Consider the following 22,078-nt stretch of genomic DNA (forward strand, 5'->3'; position numbering starts at 1 on the left):
GCAATAGTGTGGTTTTATAAGAAACTACCAGACCAACTGTGCTCTAATTATGCCATAGTTCTACAACAATGTATGAGAGTTCTAGTTGCTTCACATCATTTGGTGTTGTCAGTCTTTTTAAATTTTAGCCTTTCTGGTGTGTGTGTGTGTGTGTGTGTGTGTGTGTGGCAGTATCGCATTGTGGTTTTAATTTGCATTTCCCTGATAATTAATGATATTGAACATCTTTTCATATGTACTTGGTCATTTGAATATCTTCCTTTCTGAAGAGTCTGTTCAAATAATTTGTCCATTTTTTATTGGCTTGTCTTTTTATTGAGCTATAAACATTTTTTTTGTTTTTTTTTTTGAGACAGAGTCTCACTCTGTCACCTGGATTAGAGTGCCATGGTGTCAGCCTAGCTCATAGCAACCTCAAACTCCTGGGCTCAAGCGATCCTCCTGTCTCAGCCTCCAGAGTAGCTGGTACTTTAGGCGTGTTCCATCACACTGACTAGTTTTTTCTGTTTTTAATTGAGATGGGGTCTTGCTCTTGCTCAGACTGGTCTTGAACTCCTGAGCTCAAACAATCCTCCCACCTTGGCCTCCCAGAGTGCTAGGATTACAGGTGTGAGCCACTGTGCCTGGCCAGCATTCTTTGTATATTCTGAATCAATTTGTTTGTCATATATATCTCCCAATCTGTGGCTTGCCTTTTCAATTTTAGAATTATATCTTTTTCCTTTATTTTCTTTAGAGACAGAGTCTTGCTATTCTTGCTGTGTTGTCCAGGCTGGACTTGAATTCCTGGGCTCAAGCAATCCTCCTGCCTCAGTCTCCTGAGTAGTTGGGATGATAGGTATGCATCACCATGCCTGGCTCTTAAATTGTATCTTTTGAAGGGAAGTTTTAAATTTTGATGAAGTCCAATTTTTTTCCCTTATGTTTTATGCTTTTTATGTTATAAAAAAAATCTTTGTCAGCCGGGCGCAGTGGCTAATGCCTGTAATTGTAGTACTCTAGGAGGCTGAGGTGGGAGGATTGCTTTAGGTTAGGCGTTTGAGACCAGCCTGAGCAAGAAGGAGACCCTGTCTCTACTAAAAATAGAAAAAAAGATTCCTCCGTGTCTTTTTGTGGCTTGATAGTTCATTTCTTTTTATCACTGAATAATATTCTGTTATCTGGAAGAAGCACAGTTCATTTATCTATTCACTATGTTGTCTTTTAAAAAATTTATTCACCTTTTGAAGGACATCTTGGTTGCTTCCAGTTTTGGGTGATTATGAATAAAGCTGCTATAAACATACATATGCAGTTTTTTTGTGTGGCCATAAGTTTTCAACTCATTTGGATAAATACCTAGGAGTACAATTGCTGGATCATATGTTTAACTTTTTAAGAAACTGCCAGACTGTCTTCCAAAGTGGCTATATCATTCTGCATTCCCAGCAGCAGTGAATGAGAGTTCCTGTTGCTCCATATCCCTGCCAGCATATAGTGTTGTCAGTGTCCTGGTGTCCTGGATTTTGGCCATCCTCATAGGGGTGCAGTGGTATCTCATTTTTTTTTTTAAGACAGAGTCTTACTCTGTTGGTTGGGCAAGAGTGCAGTGGCATCAGCCTAGTTCACAGCAACCTCAAACTCCTGGGCTCAAGCAATCCTCCTGCTTCAGCCTCCTGATAGCTGAGACTACAGTGCCCACCATCATGCTGGCTAATTTTTTCTATTTTTAGTAGAGACAGGGTCTCACTGTTGATCGGGCTGGTCTGAACTCCTGAGCTCAAGTGATCCTCTCCCCTTGGCCTCCCACCATGCCTGTTCTTATTGTTGTTGTTTTTGTTTTAATCCTTTTTTAATTTCAGCATATTATGGGGGTCTCGTTTTAATTTGCAATTCCCTAATGACATATGATATTGGGCATCTTTTCATATGATTATTTGCCATCTATACTGTTAAGAATTTTTAAGTTTAGGTTCATGAGGGATATTAATAAGTAATTTTCTTTTTTGTGATTTTTTTAGGGTCAGGTTTTGGTATCAGGGTTGACTTCTTAAAATAAAGAATCATTTCCTTAGCCTTTATTTTCTGAAAGAGTTTGTGTAACACTAATGTTATTTCTTCCTTAAATGGTTTGCCAGTGAAACCATCTAGGCCTGGACTTTTATTTCTTGGAAGATATTTAGATAACAAATTTAATTTCTCTAATAGATATAGGGCTATTTAGATGTCCTATTTTGTCTTATATGACAGTTTTTGGTAAGTTGTATTTTTCAGGGAATTTTTTCATTTCATCTACATTGTTAAATTTTTAGCATAATGTTCATAAATTTCCCTAGTTATGCTTTAAACCTTTCTTCTTTTCAAATGTAAGTTTTACAGCTATAAATTTCTCTCTAAGCACTGCTTTAGTTGTATCTCATAAATTTTGATGTTTTTCATTAGCATTTAGTTTGAAATCCTTTCTGTTCCTCTTGCAATTTCTTTTTTGATCTGTAGATTATTTAGAAGTATACTGTTTAATTTCTAAACATTGAGGCTTTTTGGATATTTTGTTGTTAATGCTTTCTGTTTTAATGCCATGGTGAACAGAGAACATACTCTGTAGGAAAATAGGTATCTGTTGAAAATACATATTTTGGAAGTCTCTGCTTTCAAAATATGTGGGGAATGGAAACAGACCAGATAAATTTTCCAGAGCCAGTGACAGCTGAGCCAGGCCTTAGGGGATGAACTGAGTGGGCAAGGCATTTCACTCAGAGGGAAGTACAGTTTGTGTTCCATGTGTATAATAAAATAAATGTAAAAGACCTTTTTTTCCTTTAAAAGGATCAGGCTCAAGTTCACTACAGATCACAAAACATGATGTCTTGTTGGCTACTTTAAAATCTAACCTGTCTGCTTTGGAGGACAAGTTTCTGAAGGATCCTCAGTGGAAGAAACTGAAACTTCTAAGAGATGAAATTGCCAGGAAGGCAGAGTGGCCACAAAACTCTGAGGATGTCACTTGGAATTTTACTTCTCAAACCTTGTTGTTGCTGCTGTGCTTGAAGGAAACCATGCTCTGCCTTGCAGCTGATTTCAATCCAGGTAAACCCAACCCTAGGACTCCGGAAGTTGCTCCTGCCTTGAGCCCCGATGCACTTAGCGTCTCACAGCAGAAGACAGTCCAGTCCATTTTGCAGTTCGTCGTCACCTTAGGTGTCTGTCCCTATCTCTTGCCTGGTGTTGGAGTCCCTTTGAGATGCAGGACTGAGTTCGGTGCCGTCGTTCAAGATGTGGTATGTCTCGATGCTGCCCCTGCTGCACCTCGGAGACTGTACGCCAGCTGCAGGGTCCTTCTGAATGTTGCTCAGCATGCGTCTCTGGGGAGCTTGATTTTCTGCCGCCATTTCGGGGACATTGCAGCAGGTCTGTGCCAACTGGGATTCTGCCCAACCAAAAGACAAGCACTAACACCTGCGGAAGAGGTACATCTACATTGAGAGAGAAAGAGACTGTGTGTGTATGCATGTGTGAGTATGTGTATATATTTATGGATGAATGACAAGTCTTAGTTCTTTGGAAAAGGGCTGATTAGATCTAGAATGTCTGTTGAATGCCAAAGTGTATCCAGTGGGTAAATGAATCTTTTTTGGGAGATGGTTGCAGGTTTCATTTGTTGGGTGCTAGTCCTCTGCACACCTGGAGAGAGCTGTGCAGAAATGGAGAGCCCATTTCACCTGTTCCTTATCATTTTGTAGAATAGCTATTGTAGGCTATTTCTTCGAGCCTCTGTTTCTTCTTTTATTTTTTTTTGAGACAGAGTCTCACTTTGTTGCCCAGGCTAGAGTGAGTGCCGTGGCATCAGCCTAGCTCACAGCAACCTCAAACTCCTGGGCTCAAGCAATCCTTCTGCCTCAGCCTCCAGAGTAGCTGGGACCACAGGCATGAGCCACCATGCCCGGCTAATTTTTTCTATATATATTAGTTAGCTAATTAATTTCTTTCTGTTTGTAGTAAAGACGGGGTCTTGCTCTTATTCAGGCTGGTTTTGAACTCCTGACCTCGAGCAATCCGCCCGCCTCGATCTCCCAGTGTTTCTTCTTTCATAATATGTGTATATTAATACCTACCTTGGAAGGTGGTTGTGAGGATTAAGGATAACGTGTATAAAGTAACCTAATTCCTAGTAGTGCTTATCAAAAAGCAGTTACCACTAATATTAGTATCAAACCATCCATATCTCCTTCATTCAGTTCTTGGGTAGATTAAAGTGAGATAAGGTGTGTAGAGTACCTGGTACACTGCATAACTCTGTGTGCCTTGTTATTTTTAGGTGTTAGGGGTGTATGCCTGTTTTTTGCTGTCACTCAGTAAGCAGTTGAGTTCCTGGACTGCAAAAGTTGCTGTGGAGGTCACAGAAACATAAGACATGGTCCTTTTGTTCAAATAACTCACACACTGACTGGGGAGCTAGGACTTATAAATATGACAGAACAGGAACCCATACCTACCTCCTGCATAGGAGGACCATTGGCATCAGCATAGGAACTAGCCAGAAGAAGGGGTTAAGACATAAATGCATCAGAGGTGAGTGTGGCTCCTATGCAGGGTGATTCCTTAGCCACCACCACCGGGTCTCACAATGCCCTCATCTCTCTGTCACCCTCATACTTGTTCCTTTTCTGCTTCTTCTCCTTTTCTATTTACTCTCCTGCCTGTGTTCATAAACAATTTCCCGACAGCCATTACCACCCATGCAGTGGCACAAAATCATGAGCTCTCCCAGTGCCTTTATGTTACAGCAACAGAATGCCTCATCTCTCCTACAAGGCTGTGTGTCTTGGCAATGCCTGCTGCCTGCACTTCCCTAAGGTAGGGGGATCTGGGTTGACAGGTCATAGTACTGTTACTGAGGCTGAGCAGTGCTCCGGGGGTCTTAGGCAGGAGAGAGAAAAGAGCAGGGAAACACACAGATAGAACCAAGTGGGAAAGTGGAAGGAAGAGTTAGGAGAAGGGGGGAAACATGATGGGTTTGTGTTAATGAAGCTGGACAAAGAACCACCAGTAACTGCTGCTCTGAGTAGCACCCTTACTCAGTGTGTGAAGTGGTAACAGGCAGGACCCTGACTGTTTGACTGTGATTCGTAATTACCAAAGGGGATAGCACTGTTGGGGCTCCAGGGTGCTTCCCAAATAGCACCCCTTTTTGTTGCCTAAGTTCTGAATGAATTAAAATGAGTGAGAGAGATGAAAAGTCGAAATGTTACCTCTATTGCTCATAAAGGCAAAATTGGAGGGTACAGCTTATGGATGGAAGCAGATCTTCCTAACAGAGCTCTCCAGAATTAGATACTGTCACTACTCACTCAGTTTAAGGAGCACTGGAAAACTGCAGTGCCTTCTGCCCCTTAGCAGGGGATAGGCCTCTGTCAAACACACAGCAAGGAAGAGCTGAACAGAATGTGTACTCACTCCCCAAAGAAGAGGAATGAGCTGAGCGGTGCATGCCATCTTTGTTCAACAAGTGAGTTTATTCCATGCTCACTAATGAGTCACATAACCTCCCTAGAAGTGGAGTGAGTGAGGGAGGGAGAAAGAGCCAGGGCTGTTTCATTATGGTAGCACAGCGTCCTCCATGTGAAAGGAAATCAAGAGTGGATAGAAGCCTTCCTTCCTCTCCCCTCACAAGCATTTTTGTATACTGTTGTAAAACATTACCTTCTATTGCCTGCCTTGTTTGTACTCCACTAAAGCCAGGTACATATGTCTTTTAGGTTTTAACTGAAGAAGAAAGAACCCTATCCACGGAGGCCTTGAGAGACATGTTGGATCAAGTGTATCAGCCCTTAGCAGTCCGAGAATTACTTATCCTCCAGGGAGGACCACCCCAGGTATTCAGGCCCAGGGACTCTTGTGGGTGGATCATCAATGATAACATGTGCTGGGCTGTCTTCTCCTGGAAAATTAGGTAGCTTTAGTTCCCAGTTTAATGATCTATTAATAGTTGAGCCTTATTTCATCTTTTAGATCATTCAATGGTATTTATAAAACTAAGTGACACTGATGCTTAGGATAATTTAAAAGACCTTTTCTTTAATAGAATAATGGATACTTCTCCCAGAAATATTGTGATCACTTTTTTAAGGCTTATGGCAATTTTAGATATGATATATTTTATGCATTCTAAATCTGATTTTTTTTAAACTAATATTTGGCTGTTGGGGAATATGTTCTTTTGGCAGAAGTATTTGGGCACCTTATTCTTTGAATAGAGTGTGTATTCGAAGTCAAGAAATTAGAACTTGAACTATTATTGGTTCTATTCTTTGCTCCTTTGTTTGGAAAACATAATAGTATATACTCTACTAGGCATAAGATAGTTTCTCTTTTTCCTTAAAAATAATGATCTTAAATGATTTAATTTGATGATTTAGATGGAATGGTCTGTTTGCTTTTAGTACCTAAATTTTAGTTATGAATCTAGGTGTGTAAAGAGTAGGGTGCCAAAGGAATTGCTGTAGGTCGGGAACAAGACCAGCTGAAGCTGGCTACAAAGACATCTCCTAGTTGAGTCATTTTTCATCTCATTCCTGGAATCTTACTGGAACCTTCCATTAGACCTCTCTGGCCTCACATTCCGCTATTATGAATGAGTTCACAGTTTGCCAGATTAAACTGAATGTATTCTAAGAGCATGGTGAAAATCAGAGGTCCTGGGGTTCAGCACACGAGGATTCAAGCCCACCATGCGGACGTATGAGTCTGTAAACCTTTCTATTCCTTAGGTTCCTTATACATAAAATGGAAATAATCACAGTGCCCCTTTTGAGATTATGTGGGAGGTACTTAGCACAGTGCCTGGCATATCATAATCCCCTCAGTAAATGGGAATTATTAATCCTCCAGTGAAAGAGAAAGGACAGGCAAGTTAGGGTTAAATATTTCTGTCACTAATTTTGATGCTTATATAGTTAAGTACAATCGTTGATAGCAACATGGTCAATGTTCTAGCCCAAAATAAGGAACAAGAAGTCTGTTTTGTTCGTGGTGGCTCCACAGATCTTTCAAATAGGAGCCCTTGAAGGAATCTGACTCCCAGAGGCAAGGGCTGGCGTGCTCCCTCATTATTGTGAATCCCCCATTCATGAGAATCTTCTTTGGAAGCTGGATTTGATTGGCAGGACTGCATTCAGAGATTGGTTGCATTAAATTTGTGTTCTCAAGATCTACATTTTATTCACTGATGTGTTTGTCTATTTCTTTCTTTCTTTTTTCTTTTTTTGTATTTTTGAGACAGTCTTGCTTTGTTGCCCCAGCTAAAGTGTAGTGGCATCATCACAATTCACTGCAACCTCCAACTCCTAGACTCAAGCAATTCTCCTGCCTCAGCCTCCCGGATAGCTGGGACCACAGGCACACAACACTACGCCTGGCTAATTTTTTCTATTTTTTGTAGTGACAGGGTCCTGCTCTTGCTCAGGATAGTCTGAGTTTGAAACTTCATTGATTCTTCACTATATTTCTACTTTCTTAAAAGGAATGCTAAAGAACATTTTGTAAAGGAGGATTTTTTTTTAGAGGAGAAAATGTTGCTCTTTTCAAGTCTGAATAGCACACTGTTGTCAGTATGAATCAGTAGTTCTTAAAATAACATCTATGTATCATATCTATTTCATTGACATTCAGAATTCGTACCTTCTTCCTTTTTTCAGTCCTGCACCGATGCGAAGACACAGGTCAAGTGTCGGGCTCCAGCTTGGCTTCGGCGTCTATGTGGGCAGCTGCTCTCGGAAAGGTTACTGAGACCCAATGGTGTTCAGGCAGTGGTCCGGGGCATTTTGGAAGGAGCAGGTGGTAAGACATAAAATGTTTCTGTTACGTTGGTATCATTTTCCTTTGAGTCAGAGTCCGAGATGAATTATTGGTCTTTAGTATCTACCTGACTGAAACTAAAGTATGTCTTTGCAGAGCTTGAGGAGGTTAAACTTGGAGCTTCTTGTCCAAAGAAACTCATTCTCTTGCTATTTTTTCTAAAATAGTTGTGATGCGCTGCTAGTCTTGTTGAGCAATATTGTAAGGCATTTCAAATAATTTATGCTATCAGAGGAAAACATCGCACAGAAAGTTGAAGTAAAAACCCTAAAGAAAATGTGAAATATAAAATAGTTTTCTTAAAGCTGGAGGTACCTTTGAGATGCAAACTTCGAGATAAAGCTTTAGAGTCATTTCCCCAATTATTAATATATTGTCCTTATTAATAGGAAAAACGTTAATTATCATGGTAAACATGGAGGTAATTTTTAGTGTATATTTTTTGTTTGATTTTTAAAACAAAATTAGATATGCACACAGTTTAAAGAGTCAAATAGCCGGGCGCGGTGGCTCATGCCTGTAATCCTAGCACTCTGGGAGGCCGAGGCGGGCAGATTGCTCGAGGTCAGGAGTTCGAAACCAGCCTGAGCAAGCGCGAGACCCCGTCTCTACTATAAATAGAAAGAAATTAATTGGCCAACTGAAAATATATACAAAAATTAGCGGGGCATGGTGGTGCATGCCTGTAGTCCCAGCTACTTGGGAGGCTGAGGCAGGAGGATCACTTGAGCCCAGGAGTTTGAGGTTGCTGTGAGCTAGGCTGACACCATGGCACTCACTCTAGCCTGGGCAACAAAGTGAGACTCTGTCTCAAAAAAAAATAAAAAAAAAGAGTCAAATAGCTCTACAAAGCTTCTGGTGAAAAATAGCAGTTCTTGGCAGCATTCCAATCCATTTCCCATTTCCAGAAGCAAGCATTTTCAATTCTTTTAGCAGGTTTCCTTCTGATATTATATATATATATATATATATTTTTCTTTTAATTTATATATTCTTTTAACAGACATCAGGCAAGAATGATATTATATCTCTATATTTCTAACTATAATATACAGCAGCTTCTTAATTTTTTAGTTTTAAGTGTCATATATTAATTTCTCACTATGTGGGAAAGAGGATTTTGTTCTTTTTCACAACCCTGCCATCATTCCCCCTCACGTACTTCCCATCCTCCCATCCCCTTAATATAGTTGTATCTTTTTTTTTGAGACAGAGTCTCACTTTGTTGCCCAGGCTAGAGTGAGTGCCGTGGCATCAGCCTAGCTCACAGCAACCTCAAACTCCTGGGCTCAAGCGATCCTTCTGCCTCAGCCTCCCAAGTAGCTGGGACTACAGGCATGTGCCACCATGCCCGGCTAATTTTTTTATATATGTATATTAGTTGGCCAATTAATTTCTTTCTATTTATAGTAGAGACGGGGTCTCGCTCTTGCTCAGGCTGGTTTCGAACTCCTGACCTCGAGCAATCCGCCCGCCTCGGCCTCCCAGAGTGCTAGGATTATAGGCGTAAGCCTCCGCACCCAGCCAGCAATACACTTTTGAGGATTCTGCTTGATACCCTGTATATTGGGAGTTCTTCCCATGATGGCTGGTGGGAACACAAACTATTCCCAGCCCTTTATAAACTCTGGGAGGTGTTCCATCTACTCCTTTCTAGTGGTTCTTGCCCCAGCCTTGGGTATTCTGCTCTCACATATACACAGATCATACTCTACCAAAGACTTGAGAGAAGATCCTTCTACAAATCTTCGGAACTCTCTCCATAACTTCCTCCTCTCTGGTATCTTGCCCTGAACTCTGAACTATGTTTCTTCAACTCAACAAGAAGCTCGGCTTTGTTTGGGCTTCTCTTGGTGTGCCTGAAACCTCTTTTCAGGTTGTGAGCTAGGGCTGTCTTAGGGCTCACCCTGTTTGCTGCCCTTCTCTCAGGGATCAGTACCCTGGGCTGCCTGTTGTCCAATGTCTGAAAAACATTGTTTATATATTTTCTCCAGTTTTATAACTGTTTAAGATGGTAGGGTAAATCTGGTCCCTGCCACTCTATGGCTGTGGTTTAAGGCAATTTAAATGAAATGATACATACAAGCAGACAGAATAATGATAGTAATAATAATAAACCCTGAGAAGCTAGTATTCAAGTCATATGAATAACATCATTACGATGATTAAATGCTAGTTTTTGTCTGAACTTCCTAGAAACTAGCGTCAAAAGGAAAGTATGGAGGGGTAGATTATCTTATAGAAAACATAAACCATTTTAAATAGAGAAAAGAAATGCTCTTTACCCTAAATTTTAAGGCAGATTTATCTATGGGGCACTGCCATGAGTTTCTGATTCTCTCCCCATTGTGCCAGCGGGGGCAGCCGGCGGGCGTGATGCTGAGGCGACGGCTGCCGACTGGAAGAAGTGTGACCAGATCGCAAAGATTTTGGCCTCTTGTCCCCAACAGTCACTCTCACCAGAAAGTTACTACAGGGACATCTGTCCCCAGGTAAATTGTTTGTTTCTTTTGACCATTTGAGGATTATCTGCTTATTTACTAAAAGAGGAATTTTATTGTTTTAATTTCTTTTTGTTGTTGTTGTTTTTGAGACAGAGTCTCACTGTGTTGCCCAGGCTAGAGTGCCATGGCATCGGCTTATCTCATAGCAACCTCAAACTCCTGGGCTCAAGCGATCCTCCTGCCTTAGCCTCCCAAGTAGCTGGGACCACAGGCGTGTGCCACCATGCCCGGCTAATTTTTTCTACATGTTTTTAGTTGTCCAGCTAATTTCTTTCTATTTTTAGTAGAGACAGGGTCTTGCTGTTGTTCAGGCTGGTCTCAAACTCCTAAGCTCAAACAGTCCTCCCACCTTGGCCTTCCAGAGTTCTAGGATTACAGACTTGAGCCACCACGCCTGACCAAAAGAGGACTTTTAATGTTCCTCTAACATTGAGGTAAAAACAGTATAATGTTGTTTATTGTTCAGTGAGGAATGTTCTTCATAAGTGAATAAAAACCTGTGGAAGAGACTAACTGTTCAGTTTAAGAATGCCTCACCCTTATTAAGTAGCCCAGCTTGCTCTCAGAGATGGAATATGAAACTAAGGTTTCATCTTGTTCATTGTCTTTTTCTGTGTGTTTTTAATTAGTTTTTTTAAAGTAGGTATTAAATAAACAAGGTTAAAAATTAGCCGGGCATGGTCGCATGCACCTGTAGTCCCAGCTACTCGGGAAGCTGAGGCAAGAGGATCGCTTGAGGCCAGGAGGAGTACAAGGTTGCAGTGAGCTATGATCACATCACTGCACTCCAGCCTATGTGACAGAGCAAGACCTGTCTCTAAAAAAAATAAATGAAAGTAAAATAAACAAGGTATATTAACATGATACACCATTTAAAAAGCACAAAAGAGTAAACTGAAAAGTAAGTCTCCCTCCTATCCCTGTTCTCTGGTCCCTCACAGGCAGTCACTGGTATTAATGTTTTGTTTATTTTCCAGAGATACTCTTGCATTATGCATATGTTATTATATGTGTGTATGTGAATGCATGTGTATATATATGCCAATTTTTATCCAAATGATAAAATGCTGCACACACTGTTTTTCATTTTGCTTTTTTCACTTAACAGTGTACCTTGGAGATCACTTCATATATAGTCATTTCGAGTAGGGTTACTCATTCATCTTCATGGGTACATAGTATTTTATCCTATTAATGTACCATAATTTGTTAAATCAACCTACTCTCAATGGACATTTGAGTTGTTTCCATTTTTTGCTGTAACAAATTATACTACAGTTAATATCCATAAATCTTTGTGCACACATAGAAGAATTACTATTCCTAAAATTGAAATTACTGGTTCAAAGGGTACATGCATTTACATTTTTGATAGATATGGTTTATGTACCTGTTTTCCCACACTTTTGCCTATACAGTCTATTACAAAACTTTTTGATTTTTACTAATCTGATAGATGAAAGATGTGGAAGGAGTTTTTTAATCATTACTCCCTATGATTTTAGATGTAAGATATATCTCTTCGAGTACAGTCCAAAGAATGGCTGGCAACAAAATATCACAGTCTTACAGTGAAAAATGCTAAATATATTTATCACTTGCATTGACGAATATTATTTAAAACTGATAGCTATAATATCTGTACTTAACAAAATAATAAAATTAAGTCACAGGTTTCAGGGTTGCTGAATCTTGGGCAGTGTCTGAGATCACATACTGTTTTTAGGCAGAAGATTCTCTTGTCTGCAAAAAATGCAAGATTCACTTTTAAGTCAGCAATCAGAAATGAACTCTTCTACTGGTTGCTATAATAATACTGGGATTGCCCACTCACAAGCGCTGAGGATAAATGTTTATTTTTGAGAATAAAATAGATTCTTGTCTGAGATATTTCAGACACAGCAGACTCCTCAGATTCCAAGTATATTTATATGCCTTGAGCCAGTAATTTCATTTGGCAATGCTATTTCTAATAGCAAAATTAGAAAAAACAAACTGAATTTTAAAAATTAGAATTAAAAACTGAATGTCTGGAAATTAGGGAATAATAAATCTTTACAGGTCAAATATAATATTGTTTGAGGAATTTATAGCAATATGAGAAAGTTTCAGCAATATACCATACTGAGAATTGTGTAGTCTTTTTTTTTTTTTTTTTGAGACATAGTCTCACTTTGTTGCCCAGGCTAGAGTGAGTGCCGTGGCGTCAGCCTAGCTCATAACAACCTCAAACTCCTGGCCTCAAGCAGTCCTCCTGCCTCAGCCTCTCCAGTAGCTGGGACTACAGGCATGCACCACCATGCCCGGCTAATTTTTGTATATATATTTTTAGTTGGCCGATTAATTTGTTTCTATTTTTAATAGAGACGGGGTCTCGCTCTTGCTCAGGCTGGTTTAGAACTCCTGACCTCGAGCGATCCTCCTGCCTCGGCCTCCCAGAGTGTGTGTAGTCTTAATTAAAAAAGAGGCCAGGCATGGTGGCTCACGCCTGTAATCCTAGCACTCTGGGAGGCTGAGACAGGAGGATCACTCAAGGTCAGGAGTTCAGGCTGGTCCGAAGGTAGTGAGTTATCTCACGTGATTGTTCACTGTCAGTTACAGATTGAACTCCTTGTTCTACTACTTTCCCCCCTCCTCACTACTGCACTTGACTAGTCTTAAAAAAAAATAGAAAAAAAAATGAAAAAAAGAAAAAAAAAAAAAGGTCAGGAGTTCAAAACCAGCCTGAGCAAGAGCGAGACCCCGTCTCTACTATAAATAGAAACAAATTAATTGGCCAACTAAAATATATATAGAAAAAATTAGCCGGGCATGGTGGTGCATGCCTGTAGTCCCAGCTACTCAGGAGGTTGAGGCAGGAGGATCGCTTGAGCCCAGGAACTTGAGGTTGCTGTGAGCTAGGCTGACACCACGGCACTCTAGCCTGGGCATCAGAGTGAGACTCTGTCTCCAAAAAAATAAAAAAATAAAAAGGAATTATACAGAAAATATATATGTTAGAAAAAGCATACCAAAAATGTTTATGGTGATTTGGGAAGATTTTAGTTTTCTTCTTAAATCTTTGTTTTCCAATTATCTATAATCATCATATATTTTATAAATTTGATAAAATTATTTAATAAAAATACCACCTCTTATTTTTTTTTTTTTTTTAATGCAACAGACTGGCTTAATATAAAATACCACCTCTTTAGCTCTCCTACCCTTTGATACTGGGTTGTTAAAGTTAGAAAACGATTCTATCACATCAGTGTTATTGCAGTGAGTTTATTTTTTGACTTAAAAAACTTAATGCTTTTCCTTTTTAGCTAATGTCATGTTCCTTTGCAAAGAGCGTGGTATTTACGTCATGTAGTTTTTCTTATAGATTCTGGATTTATTTCACTTTCAAGATAAATTGACAGCACGCCAGTTTCAGAGAGTTGCCACCACTACCTTTCTAACTATGTCAAGAGAACGCCCACAATTGGCAGCAAAGTATTTGCTTCAGCCAGTGTTGGCTCCTCTCCATCGATGTTTGAATACAGCAGGTAAAGGGGCAAGTCTGGTGGTTGGTGTTCTTCTAAAGGACAAAGGACCGTCTTCAGTATTTTGATTTACATAATTTAAATCTGTGGCATTTCCATGTCTTTAGTTTTTCCTTTTTCCCCCAACTTTTTATTTTGAGATGTTTATAGAAGAGTACATTGAACTACCCATAAACATTCCACTTAGATTGACCAATTGTTCACATTTTGGTCACAGCCTTTTCTTTCTCTCTTTGTATACACATAAACATATATATATATGCATATATATATATATATGTGTGTGTATATATATATATTTTTTTTTCTTTTTTTTTTGAGACAGGGTCTCGCTTTGTTGCCCAGGCTAGAGTGAGTGCCGTGGCGTCAGCCTAGCTCACAGCAACCTCAAACTCCTGGGCTCAAGCAATCCTGCTGCCTCAGCCTCCCGAGTAGCTGGGACTACAGGCATGCGCCACCATGCCCGGCTAATTTTTTTTTCCATATATATATTAGTTGGCCAATTAATTTCTTTCTATTTATGGTAGAGACAGGGTCTCGCTCTTGCTCAGGCTGGTTTTGAACTCCTGACCTCGAACAATCCGCCCGCCTCGGCCTCCCAGAGTGCTATGATTACAAGCGTGAGCCACCGCGCCTGGCTATTTTTTTTAAACAGAGTCTCACTCTGTTGCCCTGGCTAGAGTACAGTGGTGTCATCATAGCTCATTGCAACCTCAGACTCCTGGGCTCAAGTGATCCTCTTATCTCAGCCTCCCGAATAGCTGGAGCTACTGGCACACACCACCATACCTGGCTAATTTTTTCTGTTTTTGGTAGAGATGGAGTCTCACTATGTTGTTCAAGCTGGTCTGAAACTCCTGGCCTCAAGCTATTCTCCTGCCTCAGCTTCCCAAAGTGCTAGGATTACAGGCATGAGCTACGATGCCCCACCCAAACATATTTTTTCTTAAGCATTTGAGTTAGTTGCAGACATCATGATACTTCATGCCTAAATACTTCAGCATGCATCTCCAAAGAAAGCTGTCAGTCTCCTACATAACCACAACCCAATTAGCACATTCAGGAAATTTAACAATGATATAGTATACTGTCATCTAATATACAAATTTTATTCAAATTTCTATAATTGTTTCCATAATTTCTTTTATAGCTATTTCTTTTTAAAATCTGGAATCCAATCAAGAATCATGCATTGCATTTTCTTGTTATGTCTTTTTAGTCTCCTTTAATGTAGAACAGTTCCCTAGTCTTTTGTTTGTCTTTTACAAGGACATTTTAAAGAGTCCAGGTTGTAGAATGTTTCTCAATTTGTATTTGTTTAATTGTTTCCTCAAAATTAGATCCAGGTTAAACATTTTGGCAGGAATACTACATATATGATGTTTTTTTCCTTAGTGCATCATATCAGGAGGCATATATTATCAATTAATCCCATTATTAGTGATGTTAAATTTGATCATTTAATTAAGGTGGTAGCAGCCAGATTTTTTTCACTTTGAAAATACCTTCCCTCCCTTAATTATTAATTAATTAAAATAAATTAATAAGTAATCTGTGGGATGATAGTCTGAGACTGTGTGCATATCCTGTTTCCCAATAGTCTTTCATACTGAGGTTTAGTATCCACTGATGGTTCTTGCCTAAAAATGGTGACTTTCTGTTTCTTTTATTCTTTCTAATTTGTTGCTTGGTATTCTCCTATAAAGAAGACCTTTTCTTTCTTTCTGCCTCATCCCTTTTAAAAAACCAGCATCATTATTACGTTCCCAAACCTTCCTGTCATTCATTTTAATGCTCAAATTTTCCCACATTTGGCCAGCAGGTTTAGCTAGGTTTTAATTTCTTAAAAGATTGACATTTTTACTACTTCCCTCAGTATGTTTTCATGCTTCATTGAATTTAATACTGGGATACAGACTATCATTTCAGTATTTTTAGTGAGTAAGAAAACCTGTCTAGATAGTAGTTTTGTAATATTAAAAAGGAAGAAATAAAAGTTATAGTTAAACCAAATTTAGTTCTATGTAGGCTTCGTATAGAAGTCGTTTGTAGTATAGATTTTTCTTAGGTTTGTATAGGGTGGGATGGGTAAGGTGGGTGGGGATGGAGGAAGTCTAGCTCTTGTGCAAATCTTGGTAAAGTGAAATTTATGATTATTCAGACATGATAAGCATAATATTTGAGTAAATAATTAAAATTCCTTATTTATGTGACAGAAATCTAGTCTAGAATCAGTATATTCTTCAAAACATGAAGTATTATTTCTTTTTTTTTTATTTTTTTTATTTTCAACATGTTCACACAGATACAGAAGTATTATTTCTGTTTGCCTTTAGTGTTAAGAGTCTAGCAATTCTTTTTTTTTTTTTTTTTTTTTTGAGTTCAGGTCTCTCTTTGTCACTCAAGCTGGAGTGCAGTGGCATGATCGTAACTCACTGCAGCCCCTAACTCAAGTGATCAGGAAATCAGTGGCATCATAGATTCCATGAAATGTAGTATATGAATGGTGTATTGTGTGATGGTAACCATGTTGGTTTTCTGATCTTAGCTGTTACTTACTCAACCATCTTTCTAGTAAAACTTTCTTCCTTAGGCTTGGTCTCTTCTATTCAGTGAGGTGCTTAAATATGAGTAATTTTATTTTTTTATTTTTTCTTCTCTAGAGATTCCAGAGAGTGACATGGGACCAGGGACCATTTTGGTGACAGAGGAAGAACTTAGTAGATGTATTGAGGATGTGTTTAAGGTTGGTAATTCAAGTCACTAATGTTTTTAGCTAATATTTGTACTTAATCTTTTAAGATAATTTTGCCTTTTACCTGGTACTTTAAGACTTGTAATGACTAATCTTAAGCTCCTCACTGTCAAAATCTTTTCACTTTGGAAACTAGAAACTATAAGCTGACCTTTTTAAGTGAAAAAACAGATATATTTTGAAACCCTATTAATTTCATCTTTTACTCTGAATGTTGAAACAGTTTAGATTGTCCAACTGGCACATACCCCTGATGAAGCATGTCTTTTGAAGAAATTGATAGAAGCATTTTCACTACTGTAGCCTTCCGAAAAGTAGAAGATAATATTGAATCTACTTTATAACTTTTGATAGTAATCACCATCATAAAGAAGTCTCAATAAATGAATCCTACAAATGACTACCTAAATATATAATGAAAATGAAAAATAAGAATGTAAATTGTATGTTCTCTATGACTACAATCTTATAAATATATGTGATATATATATTTTTAGAAAAAAATAAAATCCATTGTGTTAGGGCTAGATGGAGTTGGGCTAAATATTCTTCTTTAAAGTTTATTTCAATAAATTTATAACAATATTTTACTATTGAAAATATTTACATTAGGCCAGTCGTGGTGGCTCACGCCTTTAATCCTAGCACTCTGGGAGGCCGAGGCAGGTGGATCGCTCAAGGTCAGGAGTTCGAAACCAGCCTGAGCAAAAGTGAGACCCTGTCTCTACTAACAATAGAAAGAAATTAATTGGCCAACTAAAATACATAGAAAAAATTAGCTGGGCATGGTGGCGCATGTCTGTAGTCCCAGCTCTTCAGGAGGCTGAGGCAGAAGGGTTGCTTGAGCCCAGGAGTTGGAGGTTGCTGTGAGCTAGGCTGACGCCATGGTCCTCTAGCCTGGGCAATGCAGTGAGACTCTGTCTCAAAAAAAAAAAAAAAATTTACATTAGTAAACAGCTTTCAATTTTTTTTTGAGAGAGAGAGTCTTGCTCGGTCGCCCTGGCTAGAGTGCAATGGTGTCATCAGAACTCACTGGAACCTCAAATTCCTGGGCTCAAGCAATCATCCTGCCTTAGCCTCCTGGGTAGCTGGGACTACAGGCATGTGCCACCACACCTGGCTAAGTTTTCTATTTTTTATAGAGATGGGGTCTCCCTCTTGCTCAGGCTGGTCTCAAACTCCTGGCCTCAAGCAATCCTCCCGCTTTGGCCTCCCAGAATGCTAGGATTACAGGCGTGAACCACCACACTCAGCCTAAATTTTATTTAAATGGTATCATAGCATGGGTAACTCTCATTCACTTGTCTTCACTGCTCAATGTTGTTGTATGACTATACCACCACTTATTGATTTGTTCTTCTATTGATAGGCATTTGGGTTGTTTCTGGGGAATTTTTGACAATCTGTTGGATACATCATGGTTTTTATTAGCATATCTCTTTTTTCTTTTTTTTTTTTTTTTGAGACAGAGTCTCGCTTTATTGCCCAGGCCAGAGTGAGTGCTGTGGTGTCAGCCTAGCTCACAGCAACCTCAAACTCCTGGGCTCAAGCAATCCTGCTGCCTCAGCCTCCCAAGTAGCTGGGACTACAGGCATGCACCACCATACCGGGCTAATTTTTTCTATATATATATTAGTTGGGCAATTAATTTCTTTCTATTTATAGTAGAGACGGGGTCTTGCTCTTGCTCAGGCTGATTTCGAACTCCTGACCTCAAGCAATCTGCCCGCCTCGGCCTCTCAGAGTGCTAGGATTACAGGGGTGAGCCACCGCGCCCAGCCTGCAATACAATTTTACAACATTTCTTTCATCTCAAAAAGATCTCTTGTACCATTTGTAGTTGCTCCTTGTCCTATCCCCAGCAACCACTGATTAATTTGCTCTCTGCCTCTGTGTATTTGCCTTTTTGTGGATACTTCATGCAAGGGAGTCATACAGTATGTGCTCTTTTGGGTCTGGCTTCTGTCTATTCACATAATGTTTCTGAGGTCCATCCAGGTGGTTGTAAATATTGTTCCTTTTTACTGCTAAGTAACATTCCATTGTGTGAATGTACCACATTTTGTTCATCTGTTGATGGAAATTTGGATATAGAGTAGATTTTTTAACCACTTTCCTGAGATATAATTCACATACCCATTTAAAGTATATAGTTTACCCATTTAAAGTATATAAATCTTTGGCTTTGTGTATATTTATAGGTTTGTACAACCATCATCACAATTAATTTTTGAACATTTCATACTCAAAAAGAAACTCGCACACCACGTAGTTGTCACTCCTGGATCCCTCCACCATCCTCCCCCAGCTGCTATCCCTGGGGAACCATTGATCTGTAACACTTTCTGTCTCTGTAGATTTGCTTAGTCTGGAGATTTCATGTAAATAGAATCGTACCGTATGTGGTCTTTACTTAGCATGATGTTTTTAAGGTTCATCCATATTGGAGCATCAAGCACTACTTCATTCCTTTATTTTATTTTATTTTATTTTTTAAAATATTGATATCACCTCCTTTTTTTTTTTCCTGCTTTGGTGGCTGCAAATACTTCATTCCTTTTCATTGCCAAGTATTATTCCATTATAGTAACATAACACATTTCATTTATCCATTTATCAGTCAATGAACATTTGGGTTATTTGCACATTTTGGTTATTATGAATAATGCTGTTGTGGGCATTCATGTACAATTTATTGTGTGTACTTATGTTTTCATTTCTCTTGGGTACATACCTAGGAATGGAATTGCTGGAGCATATGGTAACTCTCTGTTTAACTGTTTGAGGTATTGCTGGACTATTTTCCAAAGTGGCTGCACCATTTCATATCCCACCAGCAGTATATGAAGATATATAGTGAATCTTGAAATCATGCTCTTTCAGATAAGAAGGCAGATGCTTCTGTTTTGTTTTGTTTTAAGCCTTCTAAATGATACTAATAAATTCACAGATATAAAATGTAAACTCACTCTCCATAGCACTCACTTTATTTCTAAAGTGAAATGTTTACTACCCTTTAATTTTACTATTTTAAAAAACTGAAGTATACCCTTTACAGGGTTGACCTGACACATGAATATGAACCTACATTGCTCACAGATAAAATATGACATGGTAGCTGTGTGGATATCATGCTGTTGTTATTGTTTAATGCCTCATTTATAAACTCTTGAGAAGGTGGGTCTTATATTCTGTTCTGAATATTTGCAGGCAAGAACTTTTCAGACTATGGAAAGGTAAGAAATTACATAGAGCAGTCTAGAAAGCAAATGTTCTGAATTAGAGGACAATGCCCTACTAACTATCGGAATGATCATGTCCCATCTAAGGAACGACATGATAAGAAACTGTTAAATGGTTAGGTATGGAATGTTGGAAAGATTTGAAAGTACTGTCATGGCAGGGGTAGGACTAATTGTAACTAAACTTTGATACAAAGCTCTCATAGGATTCCTTGGGAGTCAATAAACTTCCTTTAGAGGTGAAAAAAAATCACAAAACAGAGAATTTCTATTAGAGGAGTTATCCACTGAAAAATAGAGACAGAAATCTGGAAATAGTGAATCCTGCCATTTCTCCTATTCTTGCCCCCAAAAGTAGAGGAGGAACCACTCATAGTTTGGTGAACAGTTTGGTGAATTTAAGACCTTCTGGAGAGGCATGCAAAACATCAGTTTGCTGTAGTCGCTGATTATGCACCAAGGACTGGGGCTGCAGTGGAACCAGGAGAGATGTAGGAGGAGGGTAATTATTCTGCACAAGGCTTTGGCAGCCCAGCTGCAGTAGGGAAACAGAGGAAATGTGTATGTTGAAGGAAAATGGTAAACACTGTGAAATTTAGCAACAAAGGATGTGTTGTCTTTATTAGCTTTTTGCTAATGCTAAATTATAGAGTACAGCTCAAAGGCAGGAAATAAGGAAAATATCTGGGATGGGTGAATTGATCCAGCAGCTCACTGGGTAACAAGAGGGTATTTAAACTTAGAGAAGCATTTGGGAACATTTCCAGCTGTTTTTGCTCTCTCTCTCTCTTTTTCTTCTTGTTAATAGATTTATTGGGATAAAATTCATATGGCATACAGCATACAGTCCATCCATTTAAAGTGTACAGTTCAGTGTTTTAGTATATTCCTAGGATTGTATAACTATCATCACAATGTAAGTTTAGAATATTTTTGTCCCCCCTAAAAGAAACTTCATATCTATTAGCTATCATTCCCCATTCTCCCCACCCTTCCTCCAGCCCTAGGCAACTACTAATCTATTTTCTTTTTCTTTTTTTTGAATTTCAGAATATTATGGGGTTACAAATGTTTAAGTAACTAATCTATTTTCCATCTCTCTAGATTGGCCTATTCTGGACGTTTTATATAAATATAATTGTACATTATGTGGTCTTTTGTGATTGGCCTCTTTCACTTAGCGTAGTTTTTTTTTTTAAAAGAGACAGAGTCTCAGTCTGTTGCCCATGCTACAGTACAGTGGCTTGATCATAGCTTACTATAACCTCAAACTCCTGGGCTCAAGCCATCCTTCCTCCTCGGCCTCCCAAGTAGCTGGGACTACAGGTGTGCACCATCACCCCTGGCTAATTTTTAAATGTTTTGTAGAGACAGAGTCTCGTTCTTGGTCAGCCTAATCCCCACACTTTGATCCTTGTCTTTACTTTTCTTGGAAGAGGAGTGTTTATAGTCCCCAACCAGTTCTCATCTTACCCTGGTGTCTTACTTTGGAGTTTTGGATCTATTTTATCTTGGCACCTCACTTGACATTTCCAATTCGGCATCTTGTGTCACGTTCATTATCACTGCTGCCTACCGGGTGGAGCAGCCAGTGTCATCTTTATGTTCTACACCACCCCGATCAAACTATTAATAGTTATCTGATTTTTAAAACCACAGCAGAATTAGAAGTAACAAATTCGAAGTTAGGCTAAGGTACAATTACAAGAGAATGCTAGCAGAGAGGAAAAAGAAAAAAGACACAGAAAAACTACCCAAAAAAGCCATCCTCATTTGAAAAGCAAAGTCTGTTGGGGCTGGTATATTCAAGATACTCTGTTTTAAAAGGAGGGATTGCACATTAGAAATACTTCCTTCTGAAAGCATTAAAATAGAAATACGTCTTAGCATTTATAGGAGTAAACCCTCAACTCTGTGAAGGAAAATTTTATGGTGGGAACTATGACAAGGGAAGGCCTGTTGCACCCATATCCCTCGTGCCGGCAGGGAGTGGAGCAGGTGGTTATGATAGCTCTGCTGGGCTGGGGGGAAAGTTCTCCATATACAGGTGTATATGTAGGTACAGTTAAATTGAACTGAAAACTTGGCATAGTCACTTTTTCTTCATCTGCACAAATAATTCTCCTCATTTCTATGTATTAAATATGTACCCTACACCTGGTCAATTAGCTAAATCAAAAAGAGAATATGCAGGCCGGGTGCAGTGGCTCACACCTG

At 39.0% G+C, this 22,078-nt stretch overlaps 1 protein-coding gene across 2 annotated transcripts in view; it reads left to right on the top strand.

Moving 5' to 3' along the window:
• Positions 1 to 22,078, top strand: part of TANGO6 (transport and golgi organization 6 homolog) — a 172,031-nt gene that overhangs the window by 6,011 nt on the left and 143,942 nt on the right. For both annotated transcript variants that reach the window (XM_075995744.1, XM_075995745.1), the window contains exons 2-7: positions 2,806 to 3,446; positions 5,736 to 5,852; positions 7,674 to 7,815; positions 10,189 to 10,325; positions 13,705 to 13,867; positions 16,528 to 16,610. In XM_075995744.1, the coding sequence (XP_075851859.1) occupies positions 2,806 to 3,446; positions 5,736 to 5,852; positions 7,674 to 7,815; positions 10,189 to 10,325; positions 13,705 to 13,867; positions 16,528 to 16,610 (1,283 nt within the window). The remainder of the gene's footprint in view (positions 1 to 2,805; positions 3,447 to 5,735; positions 5,853 to 7,673; positions 7,816 to 10,188; positions 10,326 to 13,704; positions 13,868 to 16,527; positions 16,611 to 22,078) is intronic.

The sequence above is a fragment of the Microcebus murinus genome, chromosome 20, assembly GCF_040939455.1.
Source record: "Microcebus murinus isolate Inina chromosome 20, M.murinus_Inina_mat1.0, whole genome shotgun sequence".
Taxonomy (NCBI): domain Eukaryota; kingdom Metazoa; phylum Chordata; class Mammalia; order Primates; family Cheirogaleidae; genus Microcebus; species Microcebus murinus.